Source organism: Botryllus schlosseri, chromosome 10 (assembly GCF_051294905.1).
Source record: "Botryllus schlosseri isolate E-star chromosome 10, Bs_hap1, whole genome shotgun sequence".
NCBI lineage: Eukaryota > Metazoa > Chordata > Ascidiacea > Stolidobranchia > Styelidae > Botryllus > Botryllus schlosseri.
Genome location: NC_137245.1, coordinates 13,215,426 through 13,238,971, shown reverse-complemented (window position 1 = coordinate 13,238,971; position 23,546 = coordinate 13,215,426). Strand labels below are relative to the sequence as shown.

Genomic DNA, 23,546 nt, shown 5'->3' with positions numbered 1-23,546 from the left:
CCGCCACGGAATCTGGTTGCTTTTGGCTTCTGGCCTCGGGGATCTTACACACAGGCGCCTTCGTGAAGTGAATATGCGATGTGGTGTAGACGAAATCTCAGCGCAAAGTTTGACAGGTTCGCCTCGATAATATAACGGAAATAATAGGGACGGTTCGAACGCTCTGTCCGCATCGATATTTCAATTGAAAGGTAGAAGTTTCAGTAAAATATAAACATACAGTAGGCTATATGTGAATTAGCTGAATTTTTCAGTATGGTAATAGCATTATTGATCGAAATTCATTGAATTGTAAGTTACAATCAGTCTCTGCATGACTGTGACTGCGGGTAAAGAAAACGAATACGAAACTAAAATAAACCTAGCATACAGTAGCCTATTCCGAAATTTCATTGATCCCGGTGATTTTGCTCGAGTTATTTTATCACACTATTGGGTGCATGAGGTTGAGAATAATATAATGACGCGCCTCCGTTTCCGCTATACCTTCTCATGCGTACCGACATTGGCAAGGATGAGATCATGAAATTTTATTCCCTCGCAGTGGCGGATTTTTTCACTCATAGTGAAAATACAAGTTATCTGGGTTTCGTGGACTGAAAAGATTTTCAGAACAGTCCGACGACAATGGGTGCGAATAGGTCTTTGTGAAACGAAAATTAAACCTGGATATAACAGAATTTAGCCAGCAAAACATTCTAACATAACACGTTTCGCACCAGTAACATAATCTTCAGTATTATCCTTCCAGTGAGTTCAAGCGCAATATCACAGACAGGTAAACAAAAAAGTGATTTATGTTACAATAAGCATTGTGGAGTCACAATGTGTTGTAAGTTCGTGTTCACAGCGATCCTCTAGTAAAAGTGTGCACCATCACTTCAGAGTATGATATCTAGGGTTGCATTTAAAACAAACAGCGTTTTAAAACACTTCGTTTAACATGTTTTAAACAGTGTTTATAAAAAAACACCACTATTTTATTTTCAAAAGTTGTAGAATCATGCCATAATTGTGTAAATACTTTCATAAAACATGTAATATGAGCCTACGGCCAATTTGCACCCAACATTGTCGAAATACACGAAATGGAATGGTTGTAACCCTCGAAATCGCTGTAGGTTCAACAGTTATTACACGTATTCCGGCGACGTGCGGCTTTTCTTAGCATCCAGTCCAGTCCATCCTCAAGATTACCGGACCACGACTGACCAATCGATCTCGCTTTCCATGACATGCCGCCCTATTTCTTGTCGCTTCCTTTTTCTATACTATCTTCTTTACTTTCATTCAATGTGCGTGCATGCCTCCTCTTTACATCGCCTAGGCCAAGGTGGGTGTCCGATTCCATAGACAACTACTAGTCGCTTCGACACCTTCCTTTCTTTTCATTGTATCGCATTTTTTGTGGTGTATTGAACTGATAAAATTGCTAATAAACCAATGATGATGATGATGATCCTGGCGACGTCCAATATTATGTATATTCAAGTGCGCCAACCAGAAAAATTTCGAAAATTATACTTAGAATGTGGAGCACAAGAAAAAAGTCACCCTCTGTGTATCATTGCTATTGCAGGTGTGCGTCTGCCACCAATACGCATAAGACCGCCAGACGTGGCATAATGAGGAATCCACAAAACATTCAGCATACAAAACTGAAAACTTCAATGATATATTAGCCAATTGCGATAACAGGATTCAATTCTACTCAAAATGTTAACATTCGCAGCCTGATACATATATTTAAAATCTTATTATTAATGGACGATATGGGCAAAACATACACAACAGAAGCGTTCAATATAATTGATTGGAAGTCTAGAAATTTACGATGGATATAGTAGCGATTGTGACGCAATAAAGAAGTAGGATACCACAGCTATATTTCAAGTGTATACTGGCAGTTGGGAAAACTCGTTAGATACCGAAAATTATCGAGGGCTGCGACTCAAGTAACTTTGCGACGGTCAACTTGGAATTAATCGTGAGTATGAGTATGTTTAACTCCAACTCCGAATCAGTTTTGTGACACCAAAACAGTTTTACGTGAAAAATTGCCATACATGAAGAGTTCAGTCGTTGCCAAATTCTGGTGTCAAACAATCGTCCATGAAATGTATCCGAGAGAAATGGACACGTTCAATTCAATGTAGCTATATCGTTGACTCGTTTACGTATCAGAAATATAGTTTTCAAATACCCTTTCTTGATCTATATGTACTTCTGTTGACGTATTGTGGTGATTTCTAATACTAATTAATTGCTATGCGACACCTAGTGGTCATCATCATCATCATTGGTTTATTAGCAATTTTTATCAGTTCAATACACCAGAGATGAGCATGGATTAGGATTAGGTTTTGAAAAAACAGGATTTGTGAAATTTTGTCGGATTTGGATTGGATTTGGATTAGACATTTTTTTCAGAACGGATTAGGATTTGGATTGGATTGAACTATTTTCTGGGAGATTGAAATGTCGTGTGGCGAATGGCGACAAACTTTATTCAGATCAGTTATTAATGTACTTATGGTTACTAAGTTATCTTGAATCAAGTGAATCGTTGGTTGTGAAAGAAAATTTTCGAATCCCTCCATTGCATAAATTAATATTTTTTCTGAATTTCCAGTTGGAATCGGATTAGGATTGGACATGGACTTGAATATGAAAAAGTTATGGATTAGGATTTGGATTTGGATTTGAAGGTTCGAATTTGGATTGGATTAGGACATAGAAATTTCACATCCGCTCATCTCTGCAATACACCACAAAAAGGCGATACAATGAAAAGACAGGAAGATGTCGAAGCCACTTGGAGTAGTCTATGGAATCAGACACCCACCTTGGCCTAGGCGATGTATAAAGAGGAGGCATGCACATTAAATAAAAGCAAAGAAGATAGTATAGAATGCCATAACTTGGATTTCGGACAGCATTGCGATCGTTCAATTGATGCGAGGGCTTGTTTATTATAATTATTAGTGAAATAACACCCTTTTTAATGTCAAATTTCTGTGTGTGGTTTATTAGTGTATTGAGCTTGTGATTTAAAGGATGTATTGAACCGAATTTTTTTTTGTAATTGAACTAGCCAATCACAGCAAATAAAGTCCGATGAAGACAATCACAGACTATGCAGTCCACGAAATAGACGAGATATGTACACACTTTTCCATTACACGCAATGAAAACGATTATAAAACAGCAATCGATCACTCCTCGAGCGGCGTCCTCGTTAGTATAGTGGTGAGTATCCCCGCCTGTCACGCGGGAGACCGGGGTTCGATTCCCCGACGGGGAGCATATTTTTCTATAGTGATCCTATTTTAGTACAGGATTTGTTGTACGGAATTTGATCAATGCTACTAACAATGCATTCAAATAGTCGCATTTTATTCGATTGATTTTATTTCGCATATATATATATATATTGATTATAGGCCTATAATATTAAATATAATATATTCATATTTAAATTAGCGACATCTAGTTCTATGGTATTATACTGTCCCACCTGCATCAGCGAAACGCTACAAACAGTAGGCTTACCATACGTTCTCTTTTCATCATCATCATCATTGGTTTATTAGCAATTTTATCAGTTCAATACACCACAAAAAATGCGATACAATGAATAGACAGGAAGATGTCGAAGCGACTTGGATTTGTCAATGGAATCGGACACCCACCTTGGCCTAGGCGTAGTAAAGAGGAGGCATGCACACTGAATGAAAGTAAAGAATACAGTATAGAAAAAGAAAGCGACAAGAAATAGGGCGGCATGTCATGGGAAGCGAGATCGATAGGTCAGTCGTGGTCCGGTAATCTTGAGGATGGACTGTATTTATTTAGTAGTAATTGCTTGTATTTCGACTTGAATGTGGACATGCTCGTCGACTGTCGGATGGCCGGCGGGATACTGTTCCACACATCAGGTCCGGCATATTTGATGGAGCGATGATCTTTTCGGTCAATCATATGATATTTGGACGACGTGGACGCGCGTGGATTTGTCCTCTTTTTTGACTTTTTTGAAAGTGTCCTCGGAGGACGCCCTTTTGTCCTCTTTTTTGAGATTTTGTCCTCTTTTTTGAGAATTTTGGTCAAATTTATAGCAAATTGCGAGTGACATGCCGCAAATTAGCACAGGAGTGAAGCTCCGGCGGGTATTTCGGAGTGAAAAATGGTGAAACCGTGATTTTTTTATTTTTTTTATTTTTAGTCATCCACCTGGCAATGTGGAGAGAAAAACGGTATTTTTGGCTGTGAGGGGAAAAGATGACCTTCTTTTTTTTAGTGGGAAAAATTCACCGGTTTTTGAGAATTCTACTCCGGTTTTGCAAGTTGCAAATTTCTGAAAAAGTGTCCTCTTTTTAGATTTCCAAAATATGGTAGGCCGAACAAACAGAAAGGCGTGGATAACATTATCAGAAAGAATCGGGACTGTGGTTTTGTGCTACACCACGAAAATTCATAACCTGTCCTCTCCACTGCCCACAGTTCAAGCTCATTGATTTACTGTTTGTGTTTTGCGAAGTGCGAGTGCGAGTTCAAAGGAGGGCATACATGCGCATTAAATGTTCTAAACTGAAAAAAATTAATAAAGAACTCGTTGATGATTTTACAGATATGTAATGGGCGCATGACAGAACTCATCGCAAGAAAATATGCTACAACAAATTCGACAAATCCCATAGACGGATACGATCCTAACTCTTACTGTTTATGTAGAATTTATATTCAAACACATATATCATGTACACTAGGCATTATTCAGTAGTACCTATATCCTGCCGGAAAGCGCGTAGAAAGCAGGAGAAAATCATTTTCAGAAGCGGATGTATTATGCTTTATCTTGCTTGCACTGTACTTCGTTGTTTGCTTGTCGTTGTAGGTATGTTTGGGTGAATTTCACTACTTCTCGCTATTATTGGCAGGGACTGACTTAGTCGTGTCTTAGATTTAGCTGGCTTTGAAACGATGTGAAGTATTTTCCACCGTCGTTGATACAGAACTAACCTGTGCATTGTGCAATCGCGGTGCAGGCAAATGGAGAAGTATCGCTATAAGATATCAGAGGAAATCGGTAAAGGAAGCTTCGGAACCGTTTTTAAAGCGAAGAAAGTTCGTACAGACTATGCAATTAAAAAAGTAAGTATCAAACTTAATTGTTTTCTGAACTAAGTATGGTAGACTAGACCCATTCTGAGACTGAGGCCTGAGGGCAGTGAATCTATACTGGACTTGGTAAAATTGCCTGATGACTTATAATCCTTACATTTCCAGGTTCGTTGTGATGCACCCGAAAACGTGGAGCTGGCATTGCAAGAGTTTTGGACTCTGTCCAGTCTCGGGGGCCACAACAATATTATTCGATTCGAAGAATGTTTTCTGCAACACGGAAACGACATTCGACCAATGACGCATGATGATAAAGCTTCTCCCTCATATTTGTATCTCGTAGAAATGGCTATTAAAGGTTAGTACCATTCCTAGGACGAAGGGTCCGTTGTGTGAAATGGATAATGCAAGCTAAGCTATAATTTGAAGTCAAATTCATCATGAATTCTTGTTTACATCATAATAATATGTAGGCCTATGTAAGGCTATAGGCATTACTGCTATGTATCATATCGTATATCATTCAAGGCTAGGAACAGGGATAAGAGTTGTCATGATCAGTCCTACTGCTGAACGGGAATTTTCGAATGAAAGTTGCCTAGTTTAGCTATAGCCTAGTTGTTTGTTGAGTGTTGATTGCAACTACTGGCAACAAATGCTGGCATGTGAAGAACGAAGAAATATGCATAGTTTCTCTGCCATAGTGTCAATATCTGTGAGCTTTTTGGAGAACCTTGGGCATTCTTTTCTACCGCTGGTAATTTACTCTGATCAGACATTGTTTGATGTCTCATTTTTGTATGGTCCTCTTGAACTGCACGTTTAATCTCATTTCATTTGAATGTTAATCTTGAGGCAGTGTGTCGATTAGTCTGACAAGTCAAAAGTCAAAATTTTATGCTGGCCGTAATGTCGCGCCATACATGCATTGAATATATAGGCTATGTGTAGAAACACACTTCCAGATAATCATCCTGTATGGAATCGGTGTCTTTGACTCGCACAATCACGTGGACTTAATCGAATATTGCACAGGGCATTGTCCGACTCTCAACAAATTCTATAAATTGATTTCGCCCAGTAAAAAATCAGCTGTCACTGATTCTTGTCTTGTCAACTATCAAAAGTGACTTAATCATACGACTTGAACAATTTCATCATTCGCAATTAATTTTTGAAAAAGTACCGTGATTCCATCTGTTGTTCCAGCATAAAATGCACATTAGAAACCCCCCACATTCAGAAGTTTGAGACTTGCTCTGTATTTATTTGAGGCTGGTCTGGAGGATACGCTAGTCCGAAAAGGGTGAACTTGATCTGAATCAACTCTATGATATTGTAGTTCAGTGATATGTAGATCATTGGATCAGATCTATGGATGCCATGAACGTGCAGTCGTACACGTACAGCTATACCGTTTCTCTGGCCTGGCCTCATGCCCTTCATTTCCTGGATACAACCTTATTGCAGTATCTTGTTGCAGTATTGAGCATGGTCTCGACTTATTGATCATGAGGAATCAGTATTAAAGTCTTGTGATTGCGTTTGATACCCGTAGTTGAGGATGAACAAAATAAAAGATCACTTTTTGTGATCAGTTTGATTCTATGTGGCCACAAAGTTGTAACAATACACCTGAAAAGGGAAAAGTAGTTTTTGACTTCGATAGACGTGATGAATCACCCTTGCTAAAAACACTGCCAGCCAATTTGTGGTTCCTTCTAAACCTATATAACAGGGCTTTTTAGAGTATGGGTCACGACCACCCCAAAGCGAATTGCTAAATTTCTAGGTAACAGAAATTCTTGGCCCTACTTGTGATCTCCTGCGAACGGGTTCTTTTTATACAAGGCCACTGTGTTGGGTACCAGGCTGTCGCCAATAAGTGAAACACGCCAACATTTATATCGCACAAATTAGTTTGATGTCAAAGAAAGATTTGTCTAACATTGGTTTCCCTGGAAGGGACCAACTTGAGCGGGTAATACTGGTGCAGGGTAGAGGGAGAGAAAGGGTGCGATGATAACTGCCGCACCAGATTTTTTTTAAAACATGAACTACACAGAGCTGAATCAACTAGATTTGCCATTGTGAAAGATCATTATGATCCTAGTATCACTTAACGCCATTGGAGGCCGATGGGATACTAGCAGTAGCAGTGTAAAGCATGAAGAAATGAAGTTTTGGCCTACATGCTGCTGGCCAAACTGCAGTGCCAAAGCATCGGATAAATGCGATAAAACCTTGACCCTTCAACCGTCGCTGGTTGGCTAAAACCTCCAATATGGATATGCCCGGTTTTCGAAATGGTCGGCACCTTGCAATCTAATCCAGCAGTCCAAATATGACCCGCATAGGAATATGATGTTCCCCGATTTGGAATCGTGTGCGTCACACTCACATGCGTTTCATAGAACTCCACTGTGAACAACCGGTCGACTACGCCTTCTCTATTTCATAAATTCCTGTAATTATACGCCGCATACTGGCATTAAAACCCATTCATGTCGATGTTTGAGGCTTGTGTCGCGAGATAAAATGAAACTCTGATTTGGGTTGAGGTCGAAAAAGTTCAAGAACCACTGCTACATAAATTTGTCGTTTTTTCATTTTATTTAGATTTGGTATAAGATTGATTTTTGTGTAGGCTAATTTATATCCTATAAAAATCACACAGAATCAATCCCCATGATGCTAATACCCTACAGTTAAAAGTAAACCACGTTTTGTTCCAATATTCATCATGGCTAATCATGTGTTATATCAAATATCAGGCTGCCTCCAACTGGGCTTTTAAATCAGCATTCAGCTGCCAACCACATTTTTACGATGCTAATGACAGGTATTTTCCTTAATATGCTGCTTGCATAGTACTCGGCGCAGAAATTTAATGTCAAGCTCCATGCTATGTATTTGAACCATTATTGATTTTAATTCGTACCTTTGCTTGAACATGATGACTCTTAGTCCTCGGTATTTGGTGTGTTTATGCAATGAAAACTTGATGTTAAAAATTTTGACCGTGTACATTCTGTGTCTGTGGCGGCACAATCCGTTTCCTGGACAAGACCTTAGTCATCACTTGTTGCAAACGGCTAGCTAACAGACAACGCTGACAGCAACATATTGTGTGGTGAATCCTCTGCATTGCATGGCCATTGCATGTCAGCTATGATTGGACTTGTCTGGCAGCATTGCTCATAATGCACAAATACCAAAAGTTTGCACTTCAAAGGCACCGAGCATATATTGTGTCGCAACTTAAGGCAGCTAAATTACATTTATGGAGAAGGTTATAACAACAACAACAACTTCTGAACAGCTTATGTGGCACAAAAAGAATGAATAGCTTGTAAATTTTTGTACATGATGATAAATATCATATTTGACCTTGTAAGATGTCTTGCCAACCCTGGTAAGGTAACCAACTATATTGCGCCAGCAATCTCACAACTTCGATGCCATAATTGGACTGGTCATTGTAAAACTCTACAAATGCGATTCAGTTTGCTCGGTCTCTTTGTTTGCAGTTTTATATTTGTTGGATATTCACTGTTTCTAATATAATAGTAAATACATATGGTCTGACTGCGGTGTTTCACAGGAAGAATATCGTAACGTACTCTTTGAAGAATGGTAATTTTGCGACTTCATACACACTTTTATCACGCTGTGAAGTAGGCTATTATAATGAAACCATTCACATGAAATTCAACCTTTATCATGTTCTACTGCAAGCCGTGAAATTTAGTTACAATTATACTGACATACTACAGTATATGGGCCTCGCTAAAGTTGTTGATAATATTTGTATGATACCATTGACCTGGCTGTATTTTCTACGTCAGCGATGATGTATTCCTTTATTTGTAATCATTCAGCTTTTATCCGTGCAGTGAATGCCACAGGGGATCAGTGATCGGATGCACATTTCACCAGACTCACGACCAGCACTGGAATGGATTTTGCCCACCAGTGGCTAGTTTTATTTGAACTCTCTCCACTGAGCTGCAGCTGTGTTGTGTCACATTCATTATATTTTCCTTTCCTTCTAGGCAAACGTGGCTGGGACCGCTCGCAGTACTACCTGTGGTTTGTCATGGAGTATTGTAATTGCGGTGACATGAACGATTACATCCTCAACAGAGACCCGATCGCGTATTTGAACACAATATTTATGATGCAGTTGGCCGATGGGATTGCTTTTTTGCATAAGAGTAACGTTGTACACAGGTATGCGCCTCGTGTTTTATCATATTGGCTGGTACTAGCACTTAGTTCGAGGTGCACAATTTTCGTCGATCAAGTTGGTTATCAACTAAACCAGTCGCAAGTGGTAGGGCCCCAACTGTACTGCCAAAGTGATTATGTGATAAGTGACACCGTATCAAAGAAGCTGAAATGTTATGAATTTGAGATTTACGTTCTTAACTCTGCTCAGACTGTGTGACATCCTTATCAATTGATTGCATTTCAGTTTGAGTTGGCAGTGTTCGGAATTGGCAAAAAACAATTTTGCAATCCAGAATTTCCCACCAGTTTGCTGAAAATGTTTGTGTGTTGATAAAATGTACTGCAGACTTACTTCGAAATTACCGTTCAGGTTACCACATTGACCCATCTTTGCCATCCATTAAAATTGCTTGTATAGTTTTGAAACCGTTTTTTACATGCCCTTGGCTGCAGGGGGCCTATACTGTTTCCCGTACCAACAAGTTAATCAATACTCTGAAACTGTTCTGATTCTCGTTATGTTGCGAATTCAGGGACTTGAAACCTGAAAACGTTTTGGTGCGCGCCGTCCGCGGTAAAGATCCCGTGCTGAAAATTGCCGACTTTGGATTGTCGAAGGTGAATTTCTTCTACACAGGAATTGTGGATTTGCGTCGTGACCGGCCTATTCTCTCTTGTTAGGTTTGTAACTATGCAGTCAAGCAAGACAATTGCGACGAAGACGTCGACGTGGATTCGTGCTGGCTGTCCTCCGCGTGCGGCTCCGACTTTTTTATGGCTCCCGAAGTGTTTCAAGGACGATACACGGCAAAAGCCGACGTGTTTGCTCTCGGTAATACCTTGTGTATGCTTGCGTTTTGCGGATGAACTGTGGTCTTTAAAGAGACGGTCAAAATCAAAATAATCAGCACTGCTACTCTAGTAGATGTGGAAGTAGCCCCGTGATTTTCTGCTCGATTACACGTAGAAGTAACGATTTCAGAGACATGTCGAACCTTCTTCGAGCTGATGTAGATCAGATAGTACTCCAGTCGACTCAAAAAGTAAATCTGGGCAATCTGGCCGATTGCAAAATGACCGATTATGCCGATTGTAGGTACGATGTTCAAATCTGTTCAGTGTTCAGTTTCCGCAATACAGGTGCTTTTTTGCCATGTTGTCGCGACAATTTTGTTTGTAAAAGCCATGCAAGCATCTATTCTAAAACTGGTTTCTGCTCTACAAAATCCAAAGTTTGAAAAGGAAGTACTTTTGCCTGAAAAAACTGCTGGTGATGTAGATGTAATCGGAAAACATGACAGTTTGAGTATGCGTTACAAGTAAGCAAAACCTGGTTAAGTGTTTGGAAGAAGTATTTTGTTACAGAACACCACAGATAACAATGGCAAGCTCGACTGTGATGAATTACTGTAGCTAAGTTTATCGGGACTTATAATTATATATTTACTAAAACAAAACACAAGCCGTGTTACAGACGAGTTGTATCAATGGCCAGTTTTGCCTGCTTGAGTTCTTGGAAAAGCAGTACATCGTTAATGACGCCTCTGGGTTGTTGCAGGTATTATATTCTGGGCCATCATGGACCGTATTACGTTTATCGACGCCGGCACTAAGAAGGTACTTTTGGGCACGTACGTACGTCGAGAGAAAGAAGTGCTGCCGGTGGGCGAGGCCCTTCTGGACGACCCCAACCTGGAACTGACGCAGTTGCTCGTCGACACGGGCAAGTCGAGTACGAGCAGCAAGATTCGGTCGCAGTCCAGGTCTTGCGTCAGCGGGAACAAGAAAAGGCTGCGGTGAGTCGGCGTTTTTGGTGTGGCGAGTGGGTGTGTGGTGCTCATTAGACGTGATTTTTATGCCTTTAGAGATTTGATCGCGCAAATGGTGCATCCCAATCCGGACTACCGGCCCAGCTCGCAGGAATTGTTGACAAAGTTGAATCTGGTGCTACAGCTGTCTGACAGGTACTTTTCTTGAAATTTTGTGTACGTCTGTCTGATGGTGAGACTGTCTGATGACGTCATCACTCCTGCAAACGCTGGAAGTGAGAGGCGCTTCAGTGTTGTTGGATTGATTTACAAGAACTCTACATCAATTGTCTGATCAAAGTCAGCAAAAATTGTGTTGACCAGTGTTCTATATCAGGCGCATAGCCAGCCGAAAAACAGGGGGGGGTTTGAAATAAAAGCGGGGGGTCGATTTTTTTCGAATTTAGTAATGTAGCATCAATTCATTAGAGTTAAGTACATGCGATGCGTAAATAACGATTATACAACATCTCCGTGTTGGCGATTATAGGGGTATGATAAGCTTGTCGACAAGTCCTGAAGTGCTGTTATTTAGCGACTCCGTGATCTGTCGTAAACAATGAAATACGCACGCGTCGAACATTCGAATACGCGCGCTTATCAACGCGTCCAACAATTAAATACGCGCGCTTATCAACGGGTCCAACAATTAAATATGCGCGCTTATCAACGCCTCCAACAATTAAATACGCCCGCTTATCAATGCGTCTTGCGTCTTACGTAGCCTCGGCGACGATTTGCGCAAGTCAAAATGTACGAGTTTTAATGGAATATGTGCTAAAATGACGCCGATTTCACGTGGTTCAAAACTTATTCTTTTTATAACTCAAGCCTACTGGACTATAACTCAAGACTAGTGGCAATCAATTACGCATGTACTTGTACATTGTAGGCACGCGTCGCACATGATTGCGGACATTCGATGTCATTCAGTTACGAGATGTCACTCTTTTAACACAATCGCTAATCAGCATATACTTGATAGCATTTTATCCAAGCCATCGAGAAACAGGAGCTAAAGCATGGTAGGCCCAAGACGCGTTAGTTAGGCTAGCGATACCTTGAGTTCTAGGCCTATTGCAGATGCGATTGTGTAGGCCAGCGAAGATATCGTGCGCAGGGCGCACCAAGCCAATGCAGATGCATTTATTCAAGCCAGCGGAATTAGGCTTGTTGGAGACGCGGTAAATCAGGCTAGCAACGATCGCCGAACGCGCGACAATGAATGACCTGATTCCGTAATTATCTCAGCAGGAGATCGTGTCGCGTTACATTGTGAAGTGCAATACGCAAGGACGAATCTCGCTAATTGGCAACACGCCTTTCGTCCGCGCGCAATACTGATAATACGACTTATTGAATTGCAACCGAGTATTAGCTTCACAGACCGGTCATTTGAAAAGGTCGGGTTTCGCGTTAAAGGAGGGGGTTTCGCATTTCTAAAGGAGGGGGTTTCGACCCCCAAACCCCCCCTGGCTACGCGCCTGTTCTATCTATATTATGTAGGGTTACCATACCTCTTCCGATTCGTCCTCCTTTTTTAGCCTAAAATGCCCAACAAGACCACAAGAGGCGGTAAATTTTATTGTAAAAGTTAGACGTCGGATTACGCGGGAGTGAAATCTGAAAAATGACCTTATTTATCACTTTTATCCAACACCACAGAACTAGGGGTAAAAGTGGGTAATTCGGGACTCGAGCCAGAGTGATGACCCTTTTTTCAGTCAACACAAGATTTCCATAAATATTACAAAATCAGCTGTTTTCAATTTCGGTAAGCTAACTTCTATGATTTGGTAAAAGTGTCCTCCTTTCCCGATTCCAAAATATGGTACCGGTAACCCTAATATTATGACACAATGCAGATAAATATTTTCCAGATTTCTAAATCGTTTGATACATTGCTGTTTAATTTCTTTAAATATTGCACGAGTTTAGAACTTCTTGCATTGTGCCATTTAGTTGAATTCTTTATCAAAATGCTGTTTACAAAAAAGTGATGGTAGCACGTACATTACATGGTCTATCTCGATATGACCATGCTGAACTGTCGTTTTCCATTGTGTCGCGCGCTCTTATGTCAGGCAACCAAATCGCATATGTTTTTCCACAGACCTAAAAATTTCAACACGTCGAAAGTGCAATCTATCACAACATACGCCGGTAGGAAAGAACCAGAAAATGCAGCGATAACGAAAGACGCAACACAAGTAACGACGAAAAAGACGCAGAAAGACCCTAATCCGTCCGCGACCGAACCGATTCCGTCCGAAAACACAAGCCATCATGACATAAAACAGACTGCGGAGACGGACACTGACAAAAACTCGTCTCAGGCCAGATACAGCTTGAGAAGCGGACCGGCCAAGTGCAAGCCTTTTGTTAAGAGACCAAAGCGGAAAATCAAGAAACGGAACTTGGTGAAAAACTCTTTGATTGACTGTTCCGAAAGCGAAAAAGGGACGATTGAAGAGCCCAAAAAGGCCAGTGAGGAGGATACGGGCGACCGCACGCGAGACTCTAATGTGGAAGTCGAAAACTCCGAAAAATTACCGAATCCCCCGACTTCGATTTTGGAAGTCGAAACTATCTTGAAAGACGAGAAAGAATATCCGCGAGTTACGAGGCAAAATTCCGCCCCTGACTCGGACGAAGGTGCCGATTTCCTGGCGGACACGGACGGGGACAGCCGAGACTCGTCGATCATATCCGAGGTGCCGGAACTGGACTCTGGGTACAAGTCGCAAAAATCACGCAGGGTATCGCACGTTTCGGATGCGGCCACTGAGAAAAATGACACAACGCCTGTCAAGGAGAATTCTGCCGTGTCTGAAAACGCCCGGGAAGTCCAAGATTGTTCGGATTCGGCAGGGCAGGATTCCAAACCATCTGTGCCCGATTATGCGTTGAAGAGCCCGTACGGGCGAAGACATATCGGATTGAAACAGCAGATCAATGCTTGCAAGGCCGCGGCGGCTACCGTTGAAGCTGTCGAAAAAACAGTCCAACGTTCGCAGATTCTAACTCGCGAATTCGCGATGCCCTCCAAGCCGAAAGTAGAAGTGCCCCGATCGCCTTGCGTGGTAGTGCAGAGCAAGGCGAGGCACTGTCACAACCCACACCGGACCGCGGTTAAGAAAAGGTGGAAATACTTTGTGTTGGACGACGTGGACCAGGCGTCGATACCTGAACCGGTGACACAGCGGATAGAGCCTCCCAAAGCCACCTCTGACTTTAGCATCTCTTCCATCATCGGACACAGCAACCAGATAATCCACGGTTACGAAAACCCGCAGCAAAAAGCTACGGAAGTGCCAGTAGTGCAAGCGGGTGAGAAACAGGCCCCGGTTTCAGGTTCGTCGTCAGGCGCGCATCATAAGTCATCGCGGAGCCACGATTTCAACGTGGAAGCTCCCCCGTTGAATTTATTGATGCCGGCGCGGAAAAAATGCCCCGTCGAACCGCATTCTGAGATGGACCCGCGGTACCACCGCCCGGTCGAACCGATGAAGCATCTGTCTGAGTACTGGTTGGACAGCAGCCGCAAGAACTCAAGCTCGGGACAGATGGTGGATTTGATGGCTCGGAAAAACACGGACGACCGGCCCCGGGGATCTACGGCACGACGGGGGAGCCAAAGCAAGGAGCCACGCTCGAAAATAAAGCTGGATTCCCCTATCGATCTGACTGCGGACGACTCGCCTGACTATCCGCCGCAGCCAAAACGCCAGCGGCCTAGCGTGTTGCGATGCAGCTGCTGCCCTAACTCGCACATTTGCCAGCGGCAAATGAGACAACGATCCACCCTGTCCACTAGCCAGTACCCTTACCGGGACGAGATCGCCGCCAGTTCTAACTCGCTCGTAAATTTCAGACGCGCGCCCGACTCAGATAATGTCCAGTATGGGTTGAATCGTGACCCTTTAATGCGCACAGTGCCACCGTTGATACCTCGGTACGCTGTTGATAATGTCGCGAACGCTTGTGACGGCACGAGAGTGAGGTGTGTCGAACCGCAAGCGTCTCGCCCGTCACCGTTGATCTCGTCCAGTTACATCCGCCAGTATCATAATATGCCCCCGTTGATTTATTGTGGTTCCGGCAACGTCGGTAGCGACGCTATCAGAACGCTGCAGCAGACTGTCCCTCAACAATACTCGCAAGTTTCCGATCCTTTATCGTCTCGATTCACCTTTAGTCCAAACTTTTTTTCGCCTGTTGCATTACAGCGCGTCCCTAGTACCCTCGGAAACCCTGCCGGATTGTCGCCCGGTTTGAAAATGCCTAATCCCGAGATTACGCAGTATGCTTGCCCTCGGCCTAAACCCATCGCGAATAAGTGATTCGCGTTTGATTGTCCGGTTTGTATCACGGACACTGTGACGCATCCGGGTCGGTGTTAGGTACTTACCGCGAGGAATAAAGCCGGGATTAACGTTTCTCTGTTGTTGGCCATTTTGTGTTTTTGTCGATGTGTGCTCGCTTACTGGCGCTTTTCGAATTAGTTCAAGAGTTTTTAAATGAGTGCATAGCATCCTTTAATTTTATAAATGTGTACGATGAAAAGTTTGGTGCGCTCCGGGGGTGGGTGTGGCTAGGCTGGGGGGATCATAACTTAGCCGGCAGCAAGCGTCTCACAGGCAACGAATGACGAAGAGCAAGAAAAGCGTCGTATAATAAATGACGGCCGAAAGATGGTACACTGCTAAGTAGGCCGAGGCAGGTGTTTGATGGGAAGAATATTCTTCGAACAAACCGGAACCGGCTTGAAATGAGCACGAGCATCGATAATTTTCAGGCATTGACCGAATTTGGGTACATGATTTTTTTAAGTTTGAGTAGGATTTGGACTTGGAAACTTGAATTGGTTTCGATTTGATCATGGTACTCAGTCAATTGAAGATTTTAACTTTGGCTTCGTAGCTCAAATCTATATTTGACGATATTAAACTAGCTCGTGATCGACTGCGAAAAAGACACTGTTCTTTTCGTTTCTGGGCAAAGTTTTCATCTTCTCCGTGGCTTGTTGATGACTCAACAGCGATTTGATAATAACTTGGTCAATGGTGCAATCTGTATATGTCGACATCTCGACAATGTTCATCGCAAATTGCGATACTGTGCAGATCTCGGGCTATGAAGCATCGAGTGAGAAAGGACGCCATTAATATGGAAATACTCTTGAAGAAGATGCTTTGTCAATGACAATCATTATAAATCTAGAAAATGATTAGCCTACATGTGAGTAACGCTGTTTCTTTGATATGAATGAAATTAAGATGTATCGTTTTATGCTATGCGGAGATGGGTATCTGATTAGAAGACTTGTCAAAGTCCTTTCGACTCCTTCCTATCTTTTCATTGTATCGCAATCTCGTGGTATTTTAAATTGATGAAATTATTAATAAATCGATGATGATGCTCACGTGGGCGTCCGCTTTCGGTGCGTGCGTAGGCCTACTACGCTGGCCTGCCCTATTCCGAATCATTTGGTTTTATTCTACCGTGGATCTCGGAGGTTTAGCGAATTGATATAGGACCAATCGTGCAAAAACTATGTTGAACACAAATTTCAGCGATGTATATCAACACACTTTCACGCATTCAGTAGCCAGAGACCAAAGTGGGCTGTCTGCATGCTCTGTGTTGTCTTTTGGTCAGCAACACGAAATCAATCAGGCTATTTTACCGCCGCAAGACCAGGCTAAAGAGTAAATCTTTTTAAAGGATGTGAGATTTCAATCTCGGTAACGAATGAGCCATTTCCTCGTGCGATGCTGCCATGCTGTTAACAACCAAACGTTTGAGCAACAGGCAACGAATAGGCTACAAGACGGGCAATAAAATGTAATCAAACGAATACGCAAAGCTAATAAGGCAATTGAAACGTAATTGGTAAGGCGTCAGCGATAAGGATGATAGCGATAAGGAATGGAAGTGGGTTAGGGTTGTGCGTATTAGCCATTAGGGTTGGAGGTGAACTAGGGTTGGGAGTGGAATATATTAGGGTTGGGGTTAGGGTATCCCAAGATTAATGTTGTGGGAGAGGGGATATTAGGCAATGTTCCCTCTAATTTTTCACGAGTCTGCGCAAACACGCCAACTCACTGCGCGGGCAATTGGACAACAGTGCGCAACCAGGCCCCCCATAGGGTGATAAACAGGACTTCTGGGGGGCTTCTATGCTTTTCGGATACTTATCAACTATATTAAGTGCCCGTTTAGTGGCTATGTTGCCTAAACGCGCGAAGCGCGAAAAAATTATATAAGAGAGAGAGAGAGAGAGTTCTTTTATTCGTCAACCATGAAATATAGTAAAGGCAATGTCCACAAACATTCACGTCCAATAGTATACATTTTTTTAAATTTTCCTAACTATAATTTACACGGTATAGACTGGGAGACCCGATATGACCGAAGTCTTCTAGGCCGGAGTCACCCAAGCATATTGGCAGTATTAATTATAATATGGATAATTCATGATTGAATCGCTCAATATCATCGGGAATTGCATATATATTGCTATCAATTTATTTCCTCTCTCTGCTCACATAATCGGATTTACCGGTATAGCTGATTGTATGAGGTGTGTTAGAAAAGGTAGGCCCTCTAAATAATAATTAAACATCTTCGGGCGTAACCGTTGGTATAATGACTTCGTTACATGATGCTATAGTACAGCACACGCGCGTCAACGAAGAACTACCATATGATCAGGACTGAATACAAGAAAACGCATTGCTGTATCAAATAGCCTATGCCGGACCCCAATTGTGGAACAGCATCTCGCCGGCTATCCGACAGTCGTCCACAATGTCCACATTCAAGTCGAAATACAAGCAATTTCTTCCAGTCTTCAGGATTACCGGACCACGACCTAAAATCGACCTCCCCCTCCGCCAAATGCCACCTCATTTTATCGCTTGCGTCTCATATTCTCTGCAATACTTTTCATTCAGTGTTTCGACACCTTCCTATCTTGTCATTGTATCGCAGTCTTGTGATGTTTTGGAACGATGAAAATATATATAAACCTGGTTGATTGACTGGCTATTTCGTGGCCTCCTATATATGCTATGCCAAAAGATATTGAAATCACCATAAACGAACCAAACTAAAAGACGTACACGATCAAATTGGTATTTCTTTTCTGGCAAATAATGTTCCCTCGATATGGCATTTGTCTTGTTGTGTCCCTCGGATCGCCAGGACAGGAACATTCGGCGCCAGCCATTTAGACGACTATGGACAATTAAATATATATTCGGCCAAGGTTTTCTCTCTGCTAATCGTTCTGGCGCACTTGTCGGAGTCGCCTGTTACATAATAGCCTATAACTTCATATGTCTTGATGAGTCGTGGCGCGGTAATGGCCGACGCCCAAGTGCCCATTTCTATAAATCATGTGTATTTTTTGTTGGGGAAAGGGTACCCAATAATCAAGATATTGGACAATATTAAATCGCCCGCCGTGCGAAATTTTTTTGAAAAACCAAAAAAATGCATCATGATTAATGTTAATTAACGAAATAAATTTGGTCCCACTTGGAGCTCGCCCCCCCACTTAATTGGGTGGTTTGGGTGCGGCAGTTACGGTCCTGAGTAAATCTTACGCAATGTTCATGCCACGCAGAGAAGACTATTCGTCAGTTTCTCGCAGATTAACTTCAAGCTAGCCCATCGGTATTTATACTTTATTAAACCATGTTATTTCGCCATTCCCAGAAAATAATGCCCTATTGAAATGATATAAGTATCGCTCACGCGTACGAGACCATACTAAAAGAAAAATCGCTTTCGTGTGGCGCACGAGATTGGAAATTCTCCTTTCTTCACGGAGCGCAATATTTACCTTTGCGGGCCGCACTTGTACCTCGGTTTCAGACTTCAGCGATAACACTATTTGCTCCTGGCAATGTTCCCTCTAATTTTTCACGAGTCTGCGCGCCTGCGTGGTCCCTTGGACAAAAGTGTGCAACGACTAAAAAGATATCACTTTGGTTTTTTCGTGCGCAGCTTTAATTTTCTGTGCGCAGAGACCGTTTCAGCACTGCGCATTTGCGCACGTGCACAGTAGGGCTGTTCAAAAATTACTTTTTTTCCCCGATTCAAGCCGGTCACCTCTTAAATCGTCAGGTTGCAGTAGAAAACCTTGCTCACCAAATTTCACTCGATTCCAACCAGTAAAGGCCTCCGCAGATCCAATAAAAATTTTTAATTTATTATGGAAAAATAAAAATAAAAAATTCCAAATTTTTCTGCCAACCCCATGAAATTGTTAAGCTGTCTTCAAAGACGATGCAAAACAAATTTGAGTGAATTCCGACCAGTAGAAGCGGAGTTATGTGAGTTTTTCGCTGACAAATCGCGGATTATCTACCGATCAAGGATAATCCGGGGAATATCATCGAAAAACTCACATAACTCCGCTTCTACTGGTCGGAGTTGACTCAAATTTGTTTTGCAACGTCTTTGAAGACAGCTCAACAATTTCATGGGGTTGGCAGAAAAATTTGGACTTTTTTTTTTTAATTTTCCATAATAAATTAAAAATTTTAATTGGATCTGCGGAGGCCTTTACTGGTTGGAATCGAGTGAAATTTGGTGAGCAAGGTTTTCTACTGCAACCTGACGATTTAAGAGGTGACCGGCTTGAATCGGGGAAAAAAAGTTATTTTTGAACAGCCCTAGTGCACAGCTTAGAGGGAACATTGATATTAGGGTTGAAGGTGAGTTAGCCTTACGGGTGGTGGATATTAGGATTGGGATGAGGCATGGTGTCCGGTCGATTCTCAGATATAAATTTCTCTACAACGCCGTCTTAGTAAGTTAGATTATTGGCATTGGCCATTCTCGGCGGTGTCCATTCTCAGTAATGAACGTTCTCGGTAATGTCAATTCTCGGTAATGACATTCTCGGTAATGTCCATTCTCAGTTATGGTTTTCTCGGTATTTTTATAGAACCGTGAGGGATACGATACTCCTAGCCCTAATCTTAGGATACCGAACCCTAACACCACCCACCATAATCTTGGGATACCCTAACTCACCTACTACCCTAATATCCCGCACGGCAACATCTACTTTGGCATTCATGCCAGGAGTTTAGTGCTAAATATCTCTTCATGCTGCCAGCGAAGTTGAAATGCAAATAACTTCAACCAAATGCGTTATAATGACGTGAAAAATTTTAATATATGAAAAAGTTCACGGTGCAGGACCTACCAAGGTTCGTTTGTGAACGAGAACCTCCGAATTGCAGAGGTTCTCAGATAGAGAATGATACGTGATAACCTCACGTTCACACCATCCCTACAAATTACCAGTGTTACTGACTATAGTATGCGGCGGAAGAATTCAACTGCGGTTAGGCTACTGAGATACAGCAATGCAATAAAGAACGAAATATTTCAGCAGTTTTCGAAGTCTGGCCCATGATCGATTCCTAGATATCATGCTAGAGCTAGACCATGGGTTCTCAAACGGGGGTACGTGAACAGCTTCCTAAGCAACAAGCTTGCCAAATTCAATTTCAAATTCGCAACACTATACGTCAAAACCAGGGATATATAGAACTCCGGGATGGCTGACTTCTTTTTGGCCTATACATAAGTAGGGCTATATATCAACCTGCAATCTACCTCGAAATCTTCACTTTTTTCGCAAGTTAGCGATGTAGGTGTTTATACAATCAGGTTCCTTGACCTTTCGCCGCCTTCCTGGTGAGCAAGCAAGACATTCTAGAAAACATGGGTCTTCCCATACCTCAACCTTTATGGTAAGCAAACTCAGACAACGTTGAATATCAGCAATTTCATTCAGTAAATCATGAATACAGTTGTATACTTCAAATTAACCTGAATTTACCGACAGGTAATACATAGAAAGGTGGATAACGAAGAAAATCAGTATTTTCTAAACTTTCAAGACATTGTTTTCCAAACTTTTTCAGTGCGGGTGATAATTTTGAAAAGTATTTGGGAGAAGTAATATAAGTCAAGCAGGAAAGAGTAACTATATGATGCTGAGACTTTTTGAATTGTAAATAAAGGTTCTTTTGAATACTACAACACGCCCAATTTTCTCCACTTTTTCGTCGATAGACATTCCTGAGCTTTATCGTCATTGGCTGTGCAGTAGCAGTACATCCCGAATCAAGCTTCTGAAGGGTTCGATACTAATTCGCAAGTATTGGAAACTATGTGTAATGGTGATGCGCCCGGCTTCTCGATCGGTAGGTCGTGGGTTCGATTCCCGGCCGGATCAGACCAAAGACTCGAAAACTGGTATCCGCGGCTATCCTGCTAGGCGCTCAGCATCCACGGATAGCATGGAGGAGAAAAAAAACGGGGTGCAGACTAGGTGACCTTACGGTCGTATAGCATCTCCGCCGTCAAAGCATCACGATGGTGCAGGCGAAAAAGAATATCATATCTCTCGCTCTCTCCAGAAGATTTTCGGACATGATAACTGATTCAATGGACTGAGTAGATATTAAAAGCGTCGCTGCTGAGACACAAGACCCAAATTTCCAGATTGAAGCCAATATTTGAAGATGGTAATGCAAGTATTGTATAGCAGCATATCCACTGATGATGTGCTGTACAGGATGGAACGTCGCATTTCGTTTCATGAATCTGCAACAAAAATTAACAATTTAGAGATACAAATCAACCATAAACCCAATCTTTAAGAACAGCTTGATCTGGGGATTCAACCCAGTGGTGCTAAACCGCCAAATATGTTAGATTTTTATATCTCAATATTACAAATGCATGAAGCTGGACGCTTGTCCATTAGAGAATGAAACATCAAAGTTCAGATTGAATCGGATTTTTCTGCATGGTGTCGTAATACAGAGCTCATAGTTTACTTTGGTCTTGACGTACGTCACAATGATGCAAGTGTACGGAACGAAATATCCTACACCTCTTTCAGCAACAGTTATATGTGAAAGCTATAAGACTATTAAAAAAAGTTCTTTAAATTTGGACAGTACAATTTAGCGATCTTTAGCAGTGGAATAGAGCTGTGCTGGAAAACTGATAAGCTGCTGGTATTTCTTTCAAAAGCAATCAAACAGTCAAACTGACGTTGGTGGCAGAACCCTTGCAGAAATTCATTAGCACCACCTATAATATCAAAAGGCATTAAATGTTGTTTCCAATATTTAGTTTTTAGTTGCATACATTTGTCCTATATGCAATTTAGGTTGCAAGGTGTGCAAGATAAAAAAAGTTGAGAAGTGACAACCACTGATTTAACCGCCATAATATTCCAGCTATTAATTATAATGTCGACAAAATGCACACTGCAAAGTTGACAAAATGGCAGAATGATCTTTACTATAGTATAGTATAGCAGTGCAATACAGGGGGTAGAAAACTGATGAGCTGCTGGTATTTCTTTCAAAAGCAATCAAACAGTCAAACTGAAGTTGGTGGCAGAACCCTTGCAGAAACTTCATCAGCACCACATATAATATCAAAAGGTATTCAATGTTGTTTCCAATATTTAGCTTCTAGTTTCATACATTTGTCCTATATGCAATTTAGGTTGCAAGGTGTGCGAGATCAAAAAGGTTGAGAAGTGACAACCGCTGATTTAACTGCCATAATATTCCAACTATAGAGTACAATGTCGACAAAATGCACAGTTGATAAAATGGCAGGATGATCTTTTCCATAGCGTAGTACCTCAAGCCATAAGCAGTTGATTCGCTCAACACAAACACACACACACACACACGACAATATATTTAAATGGATTTCAATCCTTGATTTGATATAGCTCACCAGAATCAGACAAACTTACCCATGCATGCTGAGCAGAGGTCGTGGCTGTGTCGCAAGGATTTGACGAAAACTTTTTAACTGTGATGCAGTTTCAAGAGTTCAATCTTCCTTCGCCACATAGGCCTATACAGCATTTCCCCATTGTCACATCCTGACGATAGAGTTAACTTATCCATCATGAGGGAGTGGTCAACATCAAGTCGATTGATGTGATGAATAGTCCTGTCTCTGTCTTGTATCTTCAAAAGTTTCAGTGGCCAGCAAATGACTTGGCTATATTTTACAGTTCACTGCAACGGAGGTATCTTTCCAGTATAGTGGCATTTGATTGCCAGTCATTAACAAACATATTCAATTATTCATGTATCACTAGTAGCCTATCGGTATCTGTAAAGACAGATTGAATTTAAATGGTGCCTGGACTGTTATACAATAGGCTTACCATATTTTGGAAATAAAAAAAAAGGACACTTTTTCAGAAATTTGCAACTTGCAAAACCGGAGCAAAATTCTGAAAAACCGGTTAATTTTTCACACTTTGTGATCGGTTGACTAAAAAAAAAAAAAAAAGGTCATCACTTCTGC

At 41.8% G+C, this 23,546-nt stretch overlaps 1 protein-coding gene and 1 non-coding gene across 3 annotated transcripts; both read left to right on the top strand.

The window, feature by feature from the left end:
• The first annotated feature begins 63 nt into the window (after positions 1-63).
• On the top strand, positions 64-15,731 carry LOC145449046 (uncharacterized). Of its 2 annotated transcripts, none has more exons than XM_080327510.1 (9): positions 64-116; positions 5,049-5,154; positions 5,290-5,482; positions 9,180-9,357; positions 9,891-9,975; positions 10,039-10,189; positions 10,916-11,153; positions 11,223-11,321; positions 13,279-15,731. In XM_080327510.1, the coding sequence occupies exons 1-9, from the start codon at positions 79-81 to the stop codon at positions 15,506-15,508; spliced, it is 3,318 nt and encodes a 1,105-aa protein (XP_080183636.1). In that variant the 5' UTR covers positions 64-78; the 3' UTR covers positions 15,509-15,731. The 2 variants fall into 2 exon arrangements, with proteins under 2 accessions (XP_080183636.1, XP_080183637.1); XM_080327511.1 differs by lacking the exon at positions 64-116 and adding an exon at positions 1,882-1,987.
• On the top strand, positions 3,233-3,304 carry Trnad-guc (transfer RNA aspartic acid (anticodon GUC)). Its single transcript has one exon. It is a non-coding gene; the product is annotated as a tRNA-Asp (tRNA).
• Positions 15,732-23,546: the final 7,815 nt, after the last annotated feature.